At 35.5% G+C, this 22426-nt stretch overlaps 1 protein-coding gene across 1 annotated transcript in view; it reads right to left on the reverse strand.

Moving 5' to 3' along the window:
• AHI1 (Abelson helper integration site 1) overlaps window positions 1-22426 on the reverse strand; it is a 143928-nt gene that overhangs the window by 89810 nt on the left and 31692 nt on the right. Inside the window, exons 5-17 of the mRNA XM_014955384.1 lie at window positions 21267-21877; window positions 20558-20715; window positions 19524-19737; window positions 18483-18675; window positions 16669-16764; window positions 15617-15802; window positions 13386-13538; window positions 11818-11950; window positions 10315-10438; window positions 7717-7946; window positions 5909-6012; window positions 4874-4992; window positions 1278-1408 (exon numbers count right to left, since the gene is read on the reverse strand). Of these exons, the coding sequence (XP_014810870.1) occupies window positions 1278-1408; window positions 4874-4992; window positions 5909-6012; window positions 7717-7946; window positions 10315-10438; window positions 11818-11950; window positions 13386-13538; window positions 15617-15802; window positions 16669-16764; window positions 18483-18675; window positions 19524-19737; window positions 20558-20715; window positions 21267-21877 (2452 nt within the window). The remainder of the gene's footprint in view (window positions 1-1277; window positions 1409-4873; window positions 4993-5908; window positions 6013-7716; window positions 7947-10314; window positions 10439-11817; window positions 11951-13385; window positions 13539-15616; window positions 15803-16668; window positions 16765-18482; window positions 18676-19523; window positions 19738-20557; window positions 20716-21266; window positions 21878-22426) is intronic.

A 22426-nucleotide genomic window follows, 5' to 3' on the forward strand; every position in this document is an offset into this window, starting at 1 on the left:
GGAGACGTAAAGGAGAGTTCAGAATATATGGCCACCTGATCTCCTACAGAAGCAAGATAAGTTTATTAATACCACGGAAACATATTTGATACAGCAAAGTAACAGTTGGTGAAAGCTTGTACTACTACACTGCAGTGACTGCCCCAGTAAATAACTATTTTTTCAGTCCATTTCCTGATTGAAAAGTAGTATTTGGCATAAGACAAAAAATACTGCATGCTTTTAGGTTATTGAATAAGTCAGAAAAGTTAGTGCTGTTGCAACAGCTGCAGGAAACCCCAGAGGATGCACCAGGTGAGCTGAGTTCTCTTGTTCTGATAAGCAAGCTCTGGAGAGGTGGCGTTCCACAGGATTTGTTTGTGCTTGCATTTTGCCAGAGATCGCTATCTTGCTTGTGGATTTCAATTATATAATACTGACAATAGCAGTGAAAGTTGAGCACAAAATTATTAAAAAAAATGTAAATAAAATTAGCTCTTCAGCCGGTGGCATTATGAACGCAAGTACAGTGTATAAGCAAGAGTCAGATCTTGGTGAAAACATACTATTAATAAATTTTCTCCCTCCTTTTACTTTTATTCTTTTTTAAAGTTTTCAGACAAATTATGTAGTGGCATGGATGTAAGCTAATACAGTTAGAAATGTAGAAAGAAATTCAGAACAGAACTGTTGATTAGCTGCCAGTTTTAAAGTATTTATGTCTATTTTTAAATAATTACTTAGATCATAATTGGAGACAAAACATAATGTCATCAAAATCAATGTGTTCTTCTACCTTGTACTGTTATTTTTGTCCCTTTTACCTCACTGCACAACAAAGATGAGAGTCTTTATCTTAAATTTACTTAATACTTTTTCAGAAAGATTTTGGTAGCTACTTTGAAACTACTTAGTTTGGGAAATAATTCATGAAGAAACCTTATATTCCAAAACCAAAAATATTCCATCTCTGATCACCTTTGGGAAAAAGATGAAGTGGGTTCTCAACAAAAACCTAATTCCCAAATCCGAAAAATGCAACAGAAAGACTGGTTTCTCTAAAGCTGAGCTTAAGGTGCTCCATCCCTTCTGGATATTACAAATGCTACCTCTGCCTATTCATTTCCTCTAGAGAATTAAATCTTAGGATTAATAATAGCTATTTAAAAGGTGGAGCTAAGGCTTCAAGATTTAACTGAATTTTTATTCCACATCAAAAGTGTTTCAATAAAGCTTACAAAACCCCTTCCCTCCTCAGTCTCAACAACTTGGCTTAAGAACATAAAATAATGAGTTACCTGTTTCTGGATTCCAAACATAAGCCTTTCCATCTTCGCTTCCAGAAATTAGGAACGTACCACACGGTGTTAAGGTGCTGTGAATCTTTTCTCTGTAATTTGTGGCCCCTATGTATTTCTTTGTAGCCAAGCTAAAGATAAACAATAGTTTGCAAATGTAGCAGATACTTTCAAAATAGAAAAACCTAACTTTTTATTTGTCAGTCCCCTTCTCTGTTCCTCAGAAAAACACAGCTTGCATCCCAAAAAGACAAGCAAGCAGCCACCTTTTGCAGAGTGCAGCCTTTTCTTTTCCCTGCCTTTCATAATGCACCTGAAATTATAGATGAAAGCGTACATCCTTGCCTTTCAGTAGAAAATAGAAACATTCAAATCTGCAGAATGGATATAGATGTAGTCATTTGCATTTTCTTGGCCCTGGGCTTTGCAAAAAATTGGAAAATTGGCGCTATTACTCCAAGCTCTACCAAAGAAGTTTTCATTACGTGTCCTGAACTTGATTACATCCCAGTAGTGCTTAAATTTATCCAGCAACTCTCCTTAGCTCTTCAGACTAATGTCTTTTTGGATAGAAAACCAGCAGGAGAATCAACAAATTTCAGACATTGTTGTTGATTTACTATTAACATTAATATTTTTAATATTATTGTGTTACTTAGGTATTCTAATCTTCTTTCAGTGAGACACTACTGCTCAGCATAGTAATGATGACCTACTAATGAACTACTGTCAAACAGTTTGTAGGCATCAAATGAAAGAAAATGATCACAGTGCAAGACCATAATAGCCCTAGTAAGAGTTTGAGCTGCGTGAATAAGACAGATAGTATCTTTGAGATGTCATGTAGAAGAGCTCTGCAAGATGTAAAACTAACCTGCATATGAAACCTTAAGGAGAGCTCTGAAGGAAAACCAAATCCCTGATCACATACCTGAGTGACAGGACAACAGCATTATCCAAAAAGATCAAAAAAGCAAGTTGAAAGAGGAAAGTTAAGAACAACCAGCTGTCAATCAAAGTGAATTGTGTTGATCTGTGACCTCCACCCCCTCTTTTCTCATGCAGGGAATGAACAGTTAATGCTGACGTGTACAATTATCACTGCTAGGTATCTGACCCTGTGGTTTATCGATAGATTTAAGCCAATGTAACTGTGGGCTGTGGTCAAAGCAGCAGTCCTGCTGCTGTCGTCCTCTCCACCCTCGTTTTCCCAGGCTCTCCCTCATTTCTTCTCTAGTGTTTGGGCAGCTATCAGATGAGCTGGATCAGATAGTTGATTAAAATGAAAATTAATCATTTGTATTTGTAGGCTGATTTTCAGGCGGATCAGTTCACCGATCTGACTTACCCCGCATCAAAAGATCTCCAGAGCCGATAGAAAAGGAAACGCTAGGAATACATGGCCAAAGGTGTGGGACACAGGAGGAGATGGTGTGTCCCTACAGATAAACTGGCTTAATAATTGTGAAATGGCACACCATATTAACCCTTTCTTAGAAATTTATATGCATGTCCATTTTTCTCTCTCTCATTAAAACTCCCTGCACTTTTTAGGAATGGTAGTGGTAGAAGAACACTATCTGCTTCAAAAACTACAGGTTCCCTCTATTATACACAGATTTCAGACTTCAATTGAGTGGACAGTTCACCCTTCTAGCATGTTCATTATAATTTCTCATTTACAGGAAAAGATGAAGAGTGCGCTATACTGTTTTCAGCTAGTTCAAATATCCAATCCAATATATTATTTAAGAGAGATTTCCTCAGAGTATACATATGTAGTAAATAAGTTTCTCATGCTATGAGAGTGTAATGAGATTATTTCCCCCATGTAATTTCATGTAGAACACCAGGGACCTTTGATTTTTTGTATGGCAAGGCAAGAAAGGGAACCCATGAAATTAGAAATGATTATTTAGAAAGAGCGTTCATATCTTTAATGTTACTTTCCAGAAGAGAATGCTCAGGTGCATCTTATCAATGTGTATAACTGATAGGAGTAAGACTCTTCTCAGTTTCTCCCAGAGAAAGGACAAGAGGGAATGGACACAAATTGAAATATAGGAAATCCTATTTAAAATTAAGAACAAGTTTCCTTCACATTGAGGGCGAAGGAACACTAGAACATGTTGCTCACAGAAGCTGCAGACTCTCCATCCTTTGAGATATTCAAAACCCAACTGGACAAAGCCCTGCATAACATCTGTCATGTTTTGCTTATTGGGGTTGAACTGGACACTCCCCACCCTCAGCAACTCAAGTGATTCTGTGATTGCCTTGCTTTTCATTGTAGTTTATTATTAAATAATCATATTCACAACTATTAAAAAAGAGAAAATCGTCAAAAACTAACTTAAAAATATCTCAGTGCCTGCTTAATATACCATAATACCTACATCACTGCATATTTCAGTACTTATGACAATCTTCATTTCATTCTATCATCAAAATACTCTGGGAGTCTTAACAATGAGAAATCAATGCAAAAATAAATGTTATGATTTCAAAGTTATTTTCACGCCCAGATTGCATTTTTAGAAGTGAATGCAATCTTCAGGAGACTCATGTCTTCTCCTTCGTGCCAACTTGAGCTCCCAAGTAATCTAGCTATTTTGGATATTGTAGTTTAAAAGACTTACCCAATATCACATAAAAAGCCTGTAACGCAGCAGTGTTTTGAAACAATTTCCTAACCCTAGTATTGCTATCCTTGATTATTAGGACATCTTTCATCTCCACAACTATACATTCAATAGTTTCTCCCAGAGAAAGGACAAGAGGGAATGGACACAAATTGAAATATAGGAAATCCTATTTAAAATTAAGAACAAGTTTCCTTCACATTGAGGGCGAAGGAACACTAGAACATGTTGCTCACAGAAGCTGCAGACTCTCCATCCTTTGAGATATTCAAAACCCAACTGGACAAAGCCCTGCATAACATCTGTCATGTTTTGCTTATTGGGGTTGAACTGGACACTCCCCACCCTCAGCAACTCAAGTGATTCTGTGATTGCCTTGCTTTTCATTGTAGTTTATTACTAATAATCACATAATAATGTGAATGTGAATAATCACATTCACAACTACTAAAAATGAGAAAATCGTCAAAAACTAACTTAAAAATATCTCAGTGCCTGCTTAATATACCATAATACCTACATCACTGCATATTTCAGTACTTATGACAATCTTCATTTCATTCTATCATCAAAATACTCTGGGAGTCTTAACAATGAGAAATCAATGCAAAAATAAATGTTATAATTTCAAAGTTATTTTCACACCCAGATTGCATTTTTAGAAGTGAATGCAATCTTTAGGAGACTCATGTCTTCTTCATGCCAACTTGAGCTCCCAAGTAATCTAGCTATTTTGGATATTGTAGTTTAAAAGACTTACCCAATATCACATAAAAAGCCTGTAACGCAGCAGTGTTTTGAAACAATTTCCTAACCCTAGTATTGCTATCCTTGATTATTAGGACATCTTTCATCTCCACAACTATACATTCAATAGTTCCATGGCACTTTATTTCTCCAAGTAAACTTTAAAACAAAAAGGAAATAAATACTGGTCACCAAAAATCTACTTACATTCTGAGATCCATGATTCTCAGGGTACTGTCTTTGGCGTGGATTAACAAACGCCTTCCATTTGGATGCACCTCCAAATGATTTATTGGTGTTCCTTTAATATCATTTTCTCTTATTTCCTACAGAAAGAAGGAAAATAAAGAAAAGAAAAAATAAAACCAAAATAACTTTGGTTTAAAATTTATGTTTTTACACATTATTATTCACTTTTCTCTTGCATTATTCTTTTTCTGCCCATTTCATTCTTAACATTTTTGGTTAAGGAAAAAGGTTGTTCCTACATTAAGGCATTACATGCCAAGCAATCAACTTCTCACTACCACAAGGCAGATCCTACTCTGACTCTGAACTTCTGAAGCACAGCTGATGACAGAAATGCTGACTGAACATTAAGCCTCTTAGGGTAATGAACAAAGGTGATTTGTGAAGCCTGTGATCTATTTTATTGTCTCTAGGTGAACAAAGATAATGCATTAGCATTTATCTGTTAATACAATGCTATTAAACCTCAAGCATTTTCATGTTTTATATATCTTAAAAAAACCTGAAGTTGCAAAATGATTAAAGAATTTTAACTCAGTGAATCACAGCATGTTTTCATGGAATGGTTTGGGTTGGAAGGGACCTTAAAGATCATCCAGTTCCAACCCCCTGCCCTGGGCAGGGACCCCTCCCACCAGACCAGGTTGCTCCAAGCCCCATCCAGCCTGGCCTTGAACCCCTCCAGGGATGGGGCAGCCACAGCGTCTCTGGGCAACCTCTTCCAGTGTCTCACCACCCTCACAGCAAAGAATTTCTTTCTAGTATTTAATCTAAATCTCCCCTCTTCCAGTTTAAAACCATTACCCCTTGTCCTATCACTACACTTCCTGACAAAAAAAGTTTTATCAGCTTTTTAGTAGTGTTATTTAAAGAAAATACACCTTTTCAGTTAAACAAAAGTTAATGGATAAGAAATTTTGTATTAAAATCAAACGACTAGATTTGGAACAGTTCGCATAAAAATTACAGTGCCGGTTTAAGAAACCTGGATACCTTATTAACCCTCCAGTGCTGAAACAGGTGTTGAGAACTTCCTTTGACAGATGTATCCCAAACTATTATCAGTCCTGAGCTATCTCCTGAGAACATGTGGAGCCCTGTGAAACAATAACGACTTATAAGTAGAAGAATACCACACAAAAGAACAAATAGAGAAAAGGATGTATGAACAAGAAACAACTTTTTTCTATTATTTTTGTGAACAGGCAAACACCAACTCTTGCCTGCTTTTTTGCTCATACTGCATGACATAAATCCATACCATAGATTTGGATTCAGCACATAAAAGCCTCCAGTGCTGAAACAGGTGTTGAGAACTTCCTTTGACAGATGTATCCCAAACTATTATCAGTCCTGAGCTATCTCCTGAGAACATGTGGAGCCCTGTGAAACAATAACGACTTATAAGTAGAAGAATACCACACAAAAGAACAAATACAGAAAAGGATGTATGAACAAGAAACAACTTTTTTTCTATTATTTTTGTGAACAGGCAAACACCAATTCTTGCCTGCTCTTTTGCTCATACTACATGACATAAATTGATACCATAGATTTGGATTCAGCACATAAAAGAATATCCATCACCCCAGTATATGACTTAAGTTTTTTCATTTTTAGTTATATCCTGGAACCAGCAAAAAATTGAGCATTTTTGGCTCAATGAGCTTCACACGATAGGTTAATGCTTTCCTATACATTCACTGAGAGCATCTTAAACAAAAACAAATACCCTTTTCCAACAGTTCTTAAATTAAGTGCAAGCAGTTATTCTTTATAAAAATGCAACTCTTTCCTTTTCCAACAGTTCTTAAATTAAGCGCAAGTAGTTATTCTTTATAAAAATGCAACTCTTTCCTCTTCGTAGTACCTACTCCTGTGAATATCTCCAAAGAGGAACCACCTCATAACTAGTGATGTCACTAATACCAGAAAAAGTCAAATGCTTCCAAGTATCTTATTTATTCACCCATTTTCAATTCTTCCCACCCTCCACTAGTATGTGTCAGTACAGCTCTGTCACTTGCTTTCAGCTGTTCATCTCCCAGTTATCATTCTTCAGAATGGTCAAATCTATCCTTCTCTCTCAGTTCTTCTCATTGTCTGTCAATGCTGAAGAAGCTCATCACCTTCTAGCATTAAAGCTTTCACAATCTAGCTACTGCTATCTCTTTATCTTTATATTGAGTTGATAACGTTGAATGACGATGTGGTGGAGTTTTCTTTGCTACTGTCCTGATCATACAATCTCCTGTTCTGAACTTCTGTTCTGAGAGTTCTCTAGAAGCTGGTTTCAGACTTTCTGCTTTTAAGTTAGTACATAATTCTTCCACCTACTTCTTCAGCCAAACCTGCCTTTTTTCCAACTCACCTCTCTTCACTACCTGCTAGGCTTTTCACCTGCATCCTGATCCGTTTGTCTCCTCTGAACAGTAGCATCTGTGCTTTATATTCTGCTATTTTTTGCTGCAATACGTACAACACATCAGCCAACCAAGTTATAGGGGCAATGGAAACTAAACTATGATGAGAATTTGCCCAGTTGTTGCTGCCTGATCACTACACATTTGTTTGCCTGTCCTTTCTACACTGACCTCTTCCGATTACTCTGAATTCATATCAGAGATTATGTCTTTTCATATTTGTCCAAATAAGGCATCACAGTAACACATTAATTGCAAACAAAGCTCAAAATATCCTATTATAGCGTTTCACATCGACTCTGTGAAACAAAGCAAACTAGTAACACTCAAGCTGATCTCCAACTGAGGACTTTTGAGAAAGTAACACTAAATACATACCTTCTGCATCAAAACAAAGCGTGTTGATGAAACTTTTGTGCCCATCAAGCTCCCGTAGCAGCTGCCCATGGATTTCTTTCACATTGGCATTCCAGATTCTAATCACGGAGTCGTAACATCCAGTCACCACCAAGGAGTCAGCAACTGGGTGGTACTTTGCGGTGTAAACAAATGAAGGATGAGGGAAAACTCGCACCGCGGACGCTGCCTGCGTTTCAATTTTCCACATTCTATAAGGAAAGGACATTAGGAAATCTACTGAATAAAGCAATTGCACCCACTATAATGATATAATATATAATATGAATGAATATATAATATGATATAACTGATGCTGTGTTTTGTACTAGTGGTTTTAGAGTCAAATGCTTAGAAACGCTTAACACCACCTGTTTACCCTACCACTTTGTTCCACCTACATTTAATCCCTTAATATGGTACTTTCTAACAAGAATTTAGATACATTTACTACTTTACATAGCACTCAGTCTTCAAAGTAAATTCATGACTAATTGCACATTTAATGGGTATTTTGCACATTTAAAAACACACATAAAGAATTCCATAGAATGGACCTGTTTCCTTCTTTCGGGATTTATAGAGAAATTATTAAGATCTTCTGGGGTACCACTCATTTAAGGTAAAAAAACACAAAAGGTAGAACAAAAAACCCACAGAGGAACATCCAGGACCACTAAATATGAATAAAACCCCAGAAACTTTTAAAAGAACAATTACCTACCACACTGTGATTGTGATCTCAAGGATGTTTTCTTCACATAAATTCAGTTCTTACTATTCATCTATTTCCTATCCTTCCTTCACCACCCATTGCTGTAAGATCAGATTTTTCTTAGGAAGTGTTTTTTATGTTCCATGCTAATATATTTTATTATTGAGCCTTCCCTGAAGATGAGTCCATAAAGAATGGAATGGTACCCGGACCATGAAATACATTTTGGTAGCACATTTCAGAGAGCACTCAGTTATAATATGGAATTTAATTGTTTAAGTGCCACCCTTCCAGGTGGGGTGACTACTTCTGGTGGCTACTGAGGAATTGTAAGCATACTCTGAGTTGAGTTCCTTAAAAAATTGCAATCTCTTAGTGTGTAGCAATTAACTTGATACTTAATATACAAAGGTCGCAAGGAGTCTATCTTTTAGAATGGTTTTTCTCTAACAACATAAAGGTTAATTTATTGCACACAAATAATGTGGGACTAAAGCTTGGGAAGGCATAAGGATAACATACAAAGCACTATATAAAGAAGGACTCACATTAGCTCCCAAAATTTTTTCCAAGTTGCCTTAGAACACAGTCTGAGACATAATTCAGGTAAAAAACTGATAATGACTTTAAAGCGATGGGGAGCCTTTTGGGCCTCATGCTTCAATTCTACCACGTTTCAATGGCAAAATGCCCCCAAAATGGAAGAGAAAAAGCAGAAACTCCTTGCCTACACTGAGACTTTTTAAGGAGCTTAAGGCAACGGTCAATAAATACAGGAACTAACAGCTCGTTCAGTGACTATGCAGAGCACACAGAAAAGGAGGCCGACCACTAGAGTTTCAACTTGCTGCCACAAACTCAACAACTGAGGCTTCTTATAGGTAGCATAAATGACTGAAACAGATATTTAATCCAATATAAACAAATCTTATTTTATCTGCTTTCAAATAATAAACAAAGACATAGGCTAAGCCGTTAAAATATTCTTTTTATTCCTACGTATAAGGAGCAAAAAAAAAGAAAACAGTTCCACACATACAATATACCATTTAACAATTCTGGCATTTTAATTATGCAACTGCCTGTAGCATTACTGAGTTGCATAACAGAAACAAGAGATAGGCATCTAAAGAACTAAAGGGGGAAAAAAAAAGCCCTATGAAAACCTATGAAGTTGCTTGTAATAAAATTGCTCAGTATCACAACCATACTTTTGTGTTTTTCTACAGTTTTGAGAGTTCTGCTTTTGAACCTTGAACAGATTAGTATTTTAATGTTAGCACTTTCAAACTGTACAGAAAAACATGTATGCTTGCAGTCTCAGAAATAATAATATCAAATTACATTTACAGCAAATTAAGTTGAGTTATTTAACTATGTGTCAAAAAAAATTACAAATTAGATATATATGTACAGTCCGGCCAATTTATACACGTAACTTGAATCTTAATTTTCAATTTCCTGCTTCGTGTTCAAACTTAATAATGCATTCATAATATGGCAATTTCTCCAAGGACAGAAAATTCTAACTGTCTCAATGAATTTTGGAAAGATAGAGGTTTTTTGGGTCGTTTTTGCTGCACTGTAGATTTAGACACTACAGTTGGAAAGCTTAGAAAAGCTTTGGTCTTTATATTTTATTATCTCTATATATATTTCTATTATCTATATATATCTGAAACTAATACAGTAAATACAGCACAAGTGATTAACTCCATCCTAATTTTTATAATTTTCTACACTGTCACACTGCAATTAAAGTTTTAATTAAAACATTATAGCACATTTTTAAGTAAGTAATGAAACTGGACCACTTTCTTTTGTGCTTCTGATGTTATCTGGCAGAACCTCTTCATCATACTGACCTGACAGTGCCATCAGAGGATGCAGTAAGAAGGTGTTGATTGTCTTTTGACCAGCAAAGATCATACACTATGTTAAGGTGACCGTAAAATTCTCTCAGGAACTGTCCGGAAGGAATTTCATATACTAGTGAAGTTTAAATGAAAAAATAAAAATTTTGTAAGTATTTACAATCAATTACATGCAATTATTAGTACAAAGTTTAGTCTAATCTTGGGCTGAATTTCTGCTAACATAAGTCAACTTAAGTTCTTTATCTTCTCATTTTCAGAGAACAAGATCAAATAGTTGCTAGATACGCACAGACAGCAAGCGTATACTTCCATCTAGTGGTTTAAGGATGTCACATGTATCTTAACCCTTAAGAAACAGTTGACTTGCTTTAAATTATTAGAACCAGACTAGGATTATTATTTTTTTTAATTTAAATTTGACAGTTACCCAACCAATCTTTGGAATAGATTAACACAGAGAAAATTTTGTGGGGCTGTGTAATAAAAATCTAGACCAACTCTTCACTGCATTTAAACATTTACTTTGTCTACGCTTAAAATGCTGTTCTTTCTGAATCTCAAAATTCTTATGCAGGGCTTAAGAACTATGCAGTTGAGGCTACTGGGAAGAAGCAGCCCCAAATTTGACTAATAAGGAACAGAACTGGACCGTGGAAGACAGCAGCCTCCAGCAGTCAGTCTGGAGATGACAGTATTCCAGGTATGTTACTTTCATCACAGAATCACAGAATCTTCTAGGTTGGAAGGGACCTTAAAGATCATCTTGTCCAACCGTCAACCTAACTGACAAAAATAGACACCCACACAACAAACAAAGCAACACCATCACTAAACCAGACCTCCCAGCACTACATCAACCTGTCTTTTGAACACCTCCAGGGATGGTGCCTCAACCACCTCCCTGGGCAGCCCATTCCAACGTCTGATAACCCTTCCAGTGAATTTTTTTTTCCTAATATCCAGCCTGAACCTCCCCTGGCGTAGCTTGAGGCCATTTCCTCTTGTCCTGTCGCCTGTGACTTGAGAGAAGAGACCAACCCCCACCTCTCTACACCCTCCTTTCAGGGAGTTGTAGAGAGCAATAAGGTCTCCCCTCAGCCTCCTCTTCTCCAGGCTGAATAACCCCAGCTCCCTCAGCCTCTCCTCATAAGACTTGTGCTCCAGGTTATGAGAAAAACTAACCCAAAAAGCACATGGTGGAGGCTGGAAAAGCTATTTCACTGAAAACATTATTATGTTTCTTTTGCAAACTGATTTAGTAATTCCATTAGGCCTCTGTGCTGACAGTGTGATTTCATACCAGTAAAGTGTATACACATTACCATGTGTGAAAAGCCAGTTCCAGCCCTTTCAACACAGAAAGAGCATTTTCCTCAACGCTCTTTAATGCATAGGACAATTTACAAAACACGACTGAAAAATACATCTTTTGGCCTTGAATTTCAAACGACATGACTTATAAGAAAAGAAAAATAAATATTTTGAACTTACAAAGAATGGGATAGCCATTCCTTCCTGCACAGGCTGCTGCCAGTGTCTTCCCATCGTGAGAAAAGCGAATGCAGAAACAGCCCAGATCTCCACCTCGCAGGGAAAACAGATGCTTGTTCGGTATGCGGCAAACCTGGCTTTTCAGGTAAGAATTGGAATGACACCGTTATGAACATTAACTACCCACTGCTTAAAACACATCCTTAGTTCCTGTATTGCATAAATTTATAAAAGCTAGTCAATTACTGAATGTAAAAGAAAAATTCAACCTTAAACCCACAGACAGTTCTGCTGTATAACTTCGGCCACATCTAGTTCGTATATTCGTTTCTGCCCCATAATTACTTGCAATTGTATATTGCAAGTTTAAACACCTCAAATTTATAAAAGCTAGTAAATTACTGAATTTAAAAGAAAAATTCACCCTTAAAGCCACAGACAGTTCTGCTGTATAACTTCGGCCACATCTAGTTCGTATATTCGTTTCTGCCCCATAATTACTTGCAATTGTATATTGCAAGTTTAAACACCTAAGAAAATTTAAAATGGAACTAATTTCCTTAATTTAAAGAAGTGCTTAATGATGACTATAATCAATGATATAAGCTGTAGAGTTAGACTGTAAGTCAAGCTTGTCTATGGAGTCTAAGCACAACTTTTTGTGACAATGATGGCAGACTCACTACAGGTACTCAAATCTTTGGTCTACCAAATCACCTTTCGTGAACTCAGAAGACTCACTACAGGCACTCAAATCTTTGGTCTACCAAATCACCTTTAGCATTCCTCATCTGTAGCTCAATTCACAATTTTTTTTATTTTCTTTTTAAACATAACTGGAGATGAAACATTTTTAAAAAATTGCACAGGTATTACAGTCCCCTTTCCTCTCTCCCACAATATTTCTTCTTTTTCACCCAAGGGCTTTCTGTCCAGACCAAAATTCAAAGTTTAAGGGTAATTAAAATACCCAGAGTAGTTATGTGATTATTTAACTTAAACCTGATTTACCTTTATGAATGAAAAACTAGTATAAACAGATTCATAGACATTTAAAAGTATAAAAATAGATTAATGATGAAGTCAGCAAGAACCTTCTTAATAATTCCTAATTCCTCCTTCCTAATTCTGTTCCTTATTCCTTAATAATTCCTCCTTCCTAATTCTGTTCTACTGTAAAAAAGAAAAACTTTATCTGAGAATAAAAACAAACAAACAAAAAAAAACCCACAAGAAAATATATTTCAATCAAGCTGAAATCTGAGAACTGGTTTCCTGTCTTACTTTCACTACCAGAATAGCCTTATTCTTTCAAATTCCTAGAAAATTCTGGAGATAAAAATACCTGACTGTTCTGGGGGAAATATGGTTAAAACATGCATATTTGGTAAGAAGCTAAGCATCCTCTACTATTTCTGAGAGTTCCTTATGTTTTGTATTTTGCGTACTATTTAATTCGCTTTAATTAATGACTTGTTTCATACTACTTATATCGTAAAAATAAAGTTATAAAGAGACAGTACGTCTTCAAATTATTTTTCTTGAAGAAGCAAATAAAACCACTTCACCTGCCCAGGCAGTCTTGTCCATTTAATTGGCTCCTTCTTCTCCTCTGGAATAGGCTCACATGATTTTTTAGATCCCTCTCTCTGGAGCTCACCCAGTGCTGCATTACTTTGTTCCTGCTGAACAGCTACCATAGAGCGGAACGAGGGAGCAACCTTTAAGGCAAAAAACCCTAAGTATCAGAAAAAAACTTTTTTAAAACGAACAGTGTAATATGTGAAAAGATTAAAAGGTACTTTTCAAATGCATCGCATTTTCACATCTGAAAAACAGAGATTGAAAAAAAGCTTAATACATGAAAACAGCACAGCAAAAATTTCATTTAAAGTAGCCCGAGCAAGTCTGAAAGTAACCTGAGTTTCCAAAGTTGTGTCAAAGACAGTATCAAAGATTTTTCAAATAATCAATACTTTTCTGTTTTTATTAACTATCTCAGTCAGTGAAAATTATTAGTACTCTACTACCTGGTGAAGGTGATGTATAAAATACAGCATTTCAGCAAGCAAATAGTTCCAGTGACATTAACCTACCACCTTCAAATCAAAATCCTGCTTTGGAGACAAAATCCATTCATGGTACTGAAAGGTATTACCGGCGTTGTATATTGAACAAACTGTGTTCAAGTGTTGTAAAGAAAAAAAGACTGACCACATTTGTGATTTTATTGCAGATAAAGTGTATAGACTTTCCAAACTTCTATAAGTACACTCACTGAACCTTACCTACAAGTTACACCAAGGTTGAACACATGGGAAGCCTTAAGCTGAGGACACAGAAGCCAGTAAGCAGAAGCTGCAGTTCTTATTGGTTTCACTAAAACAAGTCTCTAAAAACACAGCTGAATACCAGACAAAATTACTGTTTTACTCCAGGTTGACAGTTGACAGGTATCCACTTCAGGGTGAATAACTATCTGGGTTCTTGTGACTAAAAATGGAGGTTGGACACCTACTATGCAAGTAAAAAGCAATTTAGGAGCTCAAATCAGTTGTCCACACATAGATGTCTACTTCAATGCTCTGTTTTATCCAAGACATCTATTTTCATATTTCTGTTTTCATCAATAGATGATTTCTATCATCTATTTTCATACCAGCCCACACAGGAGGTATGGGAGATCTGGGTCCTTCTGGAGAAGCAGGAGACAAGGCAGGATCTGTAACAGATCTTAAATGGAAGCAGAAATCTACGCATAGAAAACTGTATGATGCCATGGCTTTTATCTGGAGCTCAGTCCTAGCCTTGGCAAATCTGGCATTTATTAGAACTAGAATGAAATAATATCAGTAGTCAATGGATCCAAGTCAAGCACAGCTCAGAAAGACTATGCAAATTTACCACATCATGTGAGCTTCACACCGGACTGTGAAACAGCTACAAACCACAGGCAGCACCTAAACATTCAGACCATGGAGAAGTCTCCCATGGGCTCAGAAGTCTTACAGAAAGATGAAGCACAGGTGCCCAAGCAAAGCACCCAGAATTCCTAACAATCTCAGCAGCTGACTGAGCAAGAGATCTGCAGATGTCATTCTAGTATAGAGATTAGAAAAATGTCCCCAAAACATATGAACGCATCCCACAGAACAGCTTGGTTTTGCACCACATCTCACCATGCTTCCACTGATCACACTTGATTGTATCAAGAGAGAGCAGAAGACTTATGACAACTGCAAATACTTATGGAAAATAATCTAATAGAACCATATTGTATTGACATTGTAGAACAATAAATGCTGATATTTATCTTGAAAGCACATCTCAGCACATACCAACATAAGCCTGTCTTTAAAGGAGTTTTCATTTGAGAAAAAGTAAGATTCATTATAGCTTGAGGGTGCAGGAAATCAGAGTTAAGTGACTTACATCTTCTCTCACTTACAGAACTTACACATCTGCATTAGTCCAGTGACTTAAAATGGCATTTCTCCTAATGAGAAGGAGTATCTACCCTCAAAGTTTTCTGACTGTCAATGGCAAAGTATGCAAAGTTGCAGATGGGAAACTATGCCCAATTTTTTAAATACAGCTACAAAGGGCTGAGTTTGGAACACATATCCTAAGATGCAAAGTTCCTACTATAGCTAGTTATATGCTAGCTATTTTATATACTGCATACAAGTAGAGCTTTTATAGATGCATACAAACATACACACACTCTAGCTAGTTACTAATTCTTACCGAAAATTCTGTATATTTGCAAATATAATTATACATTAAATACTTAACTTACATGGTCTGGAAGTTTTATGCCTCGTACGGTTACGTATAAAGTTGACGGGTAACGATTTCTAGGACATTTTGCCCACCAATCATAAACCTCAACAACATTTGAATGTGACTTCGTCCTTGGAGGTGGGTAATATAATTGCAGACGGAGCTTTCCATCAATGTTTCGAACTCCATTTGCACCTACAAGCTGGAAAGGAGATTAAATGAGAGGAAAAGAACGTGTTATGTTAACATAAAGGTAATAAAAGTCATTGATTATTTCTCATATCTCAAATAACTACAGTATAGACTCTGAAATCCACTTCCCATTGGAGAAATACACTATCCCTAAAAGTGCTAATGAAGTAAGCATGATGTAAGTCATCCTTCCCTTTGCTCAGGAGTAGGCTGTACTGGATGCCTGGATGCACAGCTCCCACCAGTTATTTACCTACACAGGGGGTACCAGACCTCTGATTCCAGTAGATTCAGCTTTGGCAGAGCTGAGAAGAGACTCTGTATGGAATGATATGGAGGTCCCTTTCCCTAAACTCCCATTCCATTATCTTCTCCTGAATTTCTCATGTTGTGGATTGCTCCATGGCTGCCAAGAGCTACCACCCACAGGGGTAGGCACAAATCAACAACCCTCAGGCAAATTAAAACTTGGCAGCTTTCAAAGGCCAAATTGACACATTCAAGTCTCGCCTTACAGAATAGCTGAGGTACACAAATTAGTGGATTTGTCATTTTCTTTGCAGAGACAATCTGATGAACACACAGAAAGGCCTCAAAGAAAACCTCCTTCTGTACTACATGAACAAAAAATAATAATTAATAAATTCTAAACTTTCTTGAAAAATATATATTCTTTACTGTCAAGCTTCTTATTGTGAATTTTATGGGGCAAAGGAAGAGGAAAAGAAGAGCACAACCAAGCAAACAAAAATTTGTTTTTCCATCTCTGTTGCTTGGAAATGTTAAAAAATATTTTCCCACTGTCATCAGTGTCTTTTAGATAATTAAATAAAAAGATTTATACATTTTGTTTCTTCATTTAAATGTTTACAATACCTTTAGAAATGCCCAACAAATTTTTCGGAAACCACATTCCTGCATTTGTACATCAGAGTTGGCTCTCACTTCATCCATACTTAGCAAATCAAGGATCTGAAAGTATTGGTAGGAATATAAATATTTCTGATTAATATATACTTCATGATAATTAAAAAAACCTGCTGAAATATGCTAGATGCTTATTCCCTAAATTCACTATTCACTAAATCGCTAGATGCAATTCACTAAATTAAGGAAATTTCAATTTTAAGGAATTACAAAACCAGTACCGCTTCCACACAAGCAAATAACAGATCCCTATGCATTTACCTGATGACTACTTATGACCTGCTTTAAAAAAGAACATGTCTGGTCTTACAAAGCTATTCTTGCTTCCCTTCTATCTCAATAAATGTGTTAATTTGTAAATTTCATAAATCCTATATAGTTCATAAATCATATAGTTCAGAAATTTGACAGCCAAACCCAGTTATATGTTAATCTAGCTGGAAAACAGCAGTCAAAAAGTAAGTTTTCCTTTCCTAGCTTTATCACTTAGGTAACAGAATCAATCATAGAATGTTTTGGGTTGGAAGGTATCTTCAGAGATCATCTAGTCCAACCCCCTTAAAGGTATATTCAAAGATCATCTAGTCCAACCCCCTTGCCATGGGCACAAGATCGGGTGGCTCAAAGCCCTGTCCAACGTGACTTTGAACACGTCCAATGATGTCCATGCATCTCCTCATTTCTCTGGTCAGTGACCAGAATCCTAGAGGGTACACAAAAAAATCTGGAATCATGCTTTCTTCAAAATTGGTATTTCATAAACCACACTGAAGTCAAACAACATGCCTTCAGGTTAGTCATACTTTTGGTCTCAACAGTAACATGATTTTCATGAAAAATCTTTACATCCAAATGCAATTACTTTTGTGTTAAGCAACTAAAGACTCTTAACTCCATGAATGTGTTCATCGTGATTATCAGAGAACACAGACATATTGTGATATTGTATATACAACCCATTTGAAATATAAAAAAACAAGGAATGAAAAAATATTTATTGTAGTAGGTTCCCATTTTCAGGTTAATACTGCAGAATCTCTTTTTACAAATATTGAAATACTTAAGCTTAAAATAATGTTGAATATATACCCTACAATTTTACCTTTAGACATAATTATATTGGAGGATGAATTAATAATTATTGTGTGAAGAATGGGAGAGGAGAAGTAGATGTCTAAAATGTGAATGGAAAACAAAGCAATAGCTTGCTCATTGAGACAAGGGAAAAGAAGTGTTGCTACAAGCAGGCAAACTCATTCTCAGAGTTTTTGGTATTTCAGCTTCTTTTCAGATTTCAAGAATGTAAAAAATGAAAAAGTTATATTCTTTCTACATGGTGCCCACCCTTCTGATCTGGAATTTTACCAGCCTTTGCCAGAAGTTTAACAGTTAATTTAATAAGAAATCTTTGTCCTCCTTCCTACTATCAAAGCAGGGGGGGAGGTTGCTATTAAAGAAAATGTTTTGCAATCACCAATACCATTTTTTGCTATCTCCACTTAATTCCGTGTCTTAAGGCTATGCTATTAACCCAATATCTAATGTGATTTTCATGAAGAATCTTTACATCCAAATGCAATTACTTTTATGTTAAGCAACTAAAGACTCTTAACTTAATACCATTTTTGCTATCTCCACTTAATTCTGTGTCTTAAGGCTATGCTATTAACCCAATATAACTGAAGTAAAACACCTGACTCAGTCAAATATATACTGTTAAAGAAACAAACACAATGAGCGTAAATTTGATGTAAAATATTTACCTCAAAAAACAGGATTACACAAGGGCTTTCTTCAGTATTTTGAATAAAATAATTAAAACGTTCATTAAATATGACTTGCTCCTCCCACTCTGGAACTGTTGATTTAGACTGTCTGAAGTCGTAGGGTTGTGTCATAATAGGAAGAATGTGCTCTATTTCTTCTTGTTCATAATAAGATGAAACTTTCCTCTTGCTGTTTGAAAATTTCCAAAGAGTTACAATTATTATAGCACCTTCAAAAGAACCCAACTCAAACAAAACAGCATTTTCAATTATGAAAAGCAAAAAAACATCCAAGATACCGTTTGTCTGATTTTAGAAAAAAATTTCTAAAACCACCCAGAATTTAAGACAACTCACAATGGACATAGAATCCTACAGGCTGAAGTTCAAAATCCTAACAATCAAGTTATTGTTTCCAAATTTATGCATAATGATACATAAAGTGGAGTCTACTGCTTAAACACTGTTAAAATTGGGTTTTCAGGAAAATTATGCATGATGACAGTGGAAACAAGTAACTGAAGCGATTAGAAAGCATAAAGTAGAGTCTACTGCTTAAACACTGTTAAAATTAGGTTTTCTGGAAAATTATGCATGATAGTGGAAACAAGTAACTGAAGCGATTAGAAATATGAAGAACTAAGCTTCATTTCAGGATTTTAGAAGTTATTTTATAAAATGGAGAAGGCAGACGGTATTTATGCTACAGGAGTTTTGCTTGCTTATTCTAATCTCAGCTGCTACATATTTTTGAGATTTAGAAAATTTTCTCTGAAAATAATAAACTGTGCTGTAAATATGGCAACCTTGAGAATAATACAGAAGGCAGAGCATTTAGAAATGCAAAAAAGAAAAAGAACACTCTAATTTCCTGTAGGTATATAGGTAGGTTTATCCATATCATAAATGTAGAAACTAATGTATGACATCGCAAGCCTAAAATTCATCATTATTTTTATTTTCCTATTTAATTTTCTAGGGAAGAATCTATGTGTTTATAGTAATCACTGATAACAGAAACAGCTAATTAAAAGTCACCTGTGATCCTTTTTAACATATAAGCCACTTCTCTGATCAACAACATGGATTTTAACCATGGGATGAGATACCAGGACATCAGTTTTAAGTCGATCAGATCGATGGATATAAACTCCCAACACAAGATCATCATCAAAACCAAATTTAGACTGAGTTGAAATTTCTGAATTCTTCATTTCCTCTTCATTTTCTGCAGCAACTTCTGTATTTTCTTCTAGAAATAGGAACAAAGTAAATAAAGATTACTATGGTCCACCAGTGACAGTTTAAAGGAGTAAAAATGCTTAAGTAGTAAAAACTTGAAATTCACACAGTTCAATATCCTACTCTGGAGTACAGCCCATAATAGGGTTGGTTTGGTTTTGGTTTTTAAAAAACATAAAAAACAACATAAACAGAAACATTATTTTCAGAACTTCCTCATTTACAAGTTATGGTAAGACCACCGTACTTAATAGATATCAAAAGACCTACTCCTCATCAATTTCTGTGATCTCCATTTTTCAAACTAATTTCTTCTGTTGGCCTCCACAACGTTTGAGGGAATTAATTCTCCATTTTGACTATCTGTTGCCTGTAAAAAGTATTTCTTATGTTTGAATTAAGCAGCTGGTTAAAGCAGTGGTGGTACATCATTTATAGCATAAAGTAAATCAAAATGATAAAATATTAAAAAGCCAATTAGGAGATGCATCTAATAATTCACTGTAAAGGTGGTATTTATATATTATATTATGCTTTAAAAAAGCCAACCACTTTCTAACTATTTATCAATTTCAAAAATATTTACAGTAAATGAATTATCAATATTTTAGATTGATACATCAAATTAACTTCCTTACAAATTAGTCTCAAAATTGGAAGAACAAAAAGTAACTAAAGAAACATAAGTAACTTCAACAGCTCAATCACTTCTGTATTACTACCATGGACAAATATTTCTGTAGCAGTGAAAAAAAAAACAGAAAAGAAAAGAAAAAAGACTTGGGTAAAGCAGCAAAGCAGCACAGAGTTCTAACATTTTGTTGGCAAACCTTTTTTGGTTTTCTTTTTAACCTTCTTTGCTTTAGGTTTCTGTTTTTCTCTGCTTTCCTCCAGCTTCTGTCCTTCGGATTTAATTAGTCTTTCCAATGAATTATTTTCATTGCTATCTTCTGCTGGATGATGCTGGAGCTCAGAAAGGGACATTGCACTGCAATGGAACAGATTGCTGTCAGCAACTGTACTCTACCAAATATATGGACAGAATTGCTCATTATCATTATTATTCCACTTGAAATTTCCTCTTTAGCTCTGCAACTCATCATCTGTGTATCTTCAAAATGCAACACACACAAACCCCCCAACACTATGTCTTGCCTTTTTCATTTCTCTTCCCTCTTCCCCCTAATTTCCAGATAATTGCAGAACTATTCAAGCTAATAGTCTTTTTCTGGATCAGGGCCATCACTCATCACTAAAAAACCATGCACAGAATTATCTTAAGTTAGTTGAAAGCGAGTTGCACAGAAAATAAACATCAGATAGCAATGGAGGGTATTTTTAAAAAAAGTTAAACAGAATCTGTGAGTTTAATATTAATCTTGATAGCATTTAGAAAAGTATTTGGTAATATTTTTTCATAACAGAATCATCCAGTTCATCACATATGTACAGTTTCTCAGAAGGCTTCTGCCCATCTTAAAACAAAGTGAAACATTTTGCCTCAGATTCACAAACACAGTATACAATTTATCATGGTACCTTGTTTCAGCTTCACTTAAAACTGCTACTTCTTTCTTCTTTTTCTTCTTTTTGCCCACTTCATTGTTCAATACAACTTCATGGCTTTGAACGCTGGAGGTAAATTCGGACATCTGTTCTTTAAGTTTCATTCTTATTTTCTTTTTAATTGCATTTGCCTCATCCTCAGCTACATGCAGCTGATAGGCTCGAATTAGCTCTTCTTCCTCTTCTAATTCAGTTACATTTCTCGCTTCAGTCAAGGAATTTTTAATCTTTCTATCACCTTCTTGATGAGGTACATCTGTTTGTGATTTACTTTTTGTTTTCTTCTTTGGAAAATCAGGAATCTTTTTCTCAAAACTCTCCAATTTAGCTTCATATACATTTTCCTCCTCATTAAGTTCTTCTTGTAACAGTGATTTCTTTTTCTTCTTGTTAGTCTTCGGCTGCTTGTTCTCCTCTCCACTAACAATATCATTGTTTATTTTCTCTGCAATTGAGGCCTTCTCTCTCAGTTTATTTTTTGTAAATCGGGGACTCTCTTCTTCAGGATTATATGTGTTATTTATAATTGCTTCATCATTCACACTTTCCTTAGCTAGATCAATATTACTTCTGAAGGTGTCAAGCTATAAACGAAAAGAACATAAAACATACTTGTACTAAAAATTGTGTTCTAAGGATAAACATCACACTTTATGTTTTTTTCTGTAGTGACATTACACACAGTAAAATGAAATCAAAGATCTAGTTATTTTTTTGTTTAAAATTAACAAGTGACAGATTGAAAGGCAACAGAAAATTCATGCCGAAAAGACCCATGTTTTGTGTTTGGGCACTTCATCCTCAATTTATTTTCACTCTGTTTTTAAATGACTTTTATGCATATCCAGTAAAAAAAAGAAATCAACAAGTCTACTCCATAAACAGATGCCAATGCTTTAGACTGTGGAAGACTTGAAGACTACATGCAGCACGAAATCAAGTCTTTTCATCCACTGAAAATGCAAGTTAGAGACAGGCTTCAGGCTCCGTTGTTTGTAGTCTCTTTCACTGAAAAGTTTTACAATGAAATTATATTAAAATGTGCTAAAACTGAAAAACCGATTTCCACTAAGACCTTTTTTTTAAAGAAAGTATACAGTTGAACTCCCCCCACTCATTATTATTAGTAGAAT

This window comes from Calidris pugnax, unplaced genomic scaffold, assembly GCF_001431845.1.
Source record: "Calidris pugnax isolate Ruff unplaced genomic scaffold, ASM143184v1 scaffold231, whole genome shotgun sequence".
NCBI classification, from domain to species: Eukaryota; Metazoa; Chordata; class Aves; order Charadriiformes; family Scolopacidae; genus Calidris; species Calidris pugnax.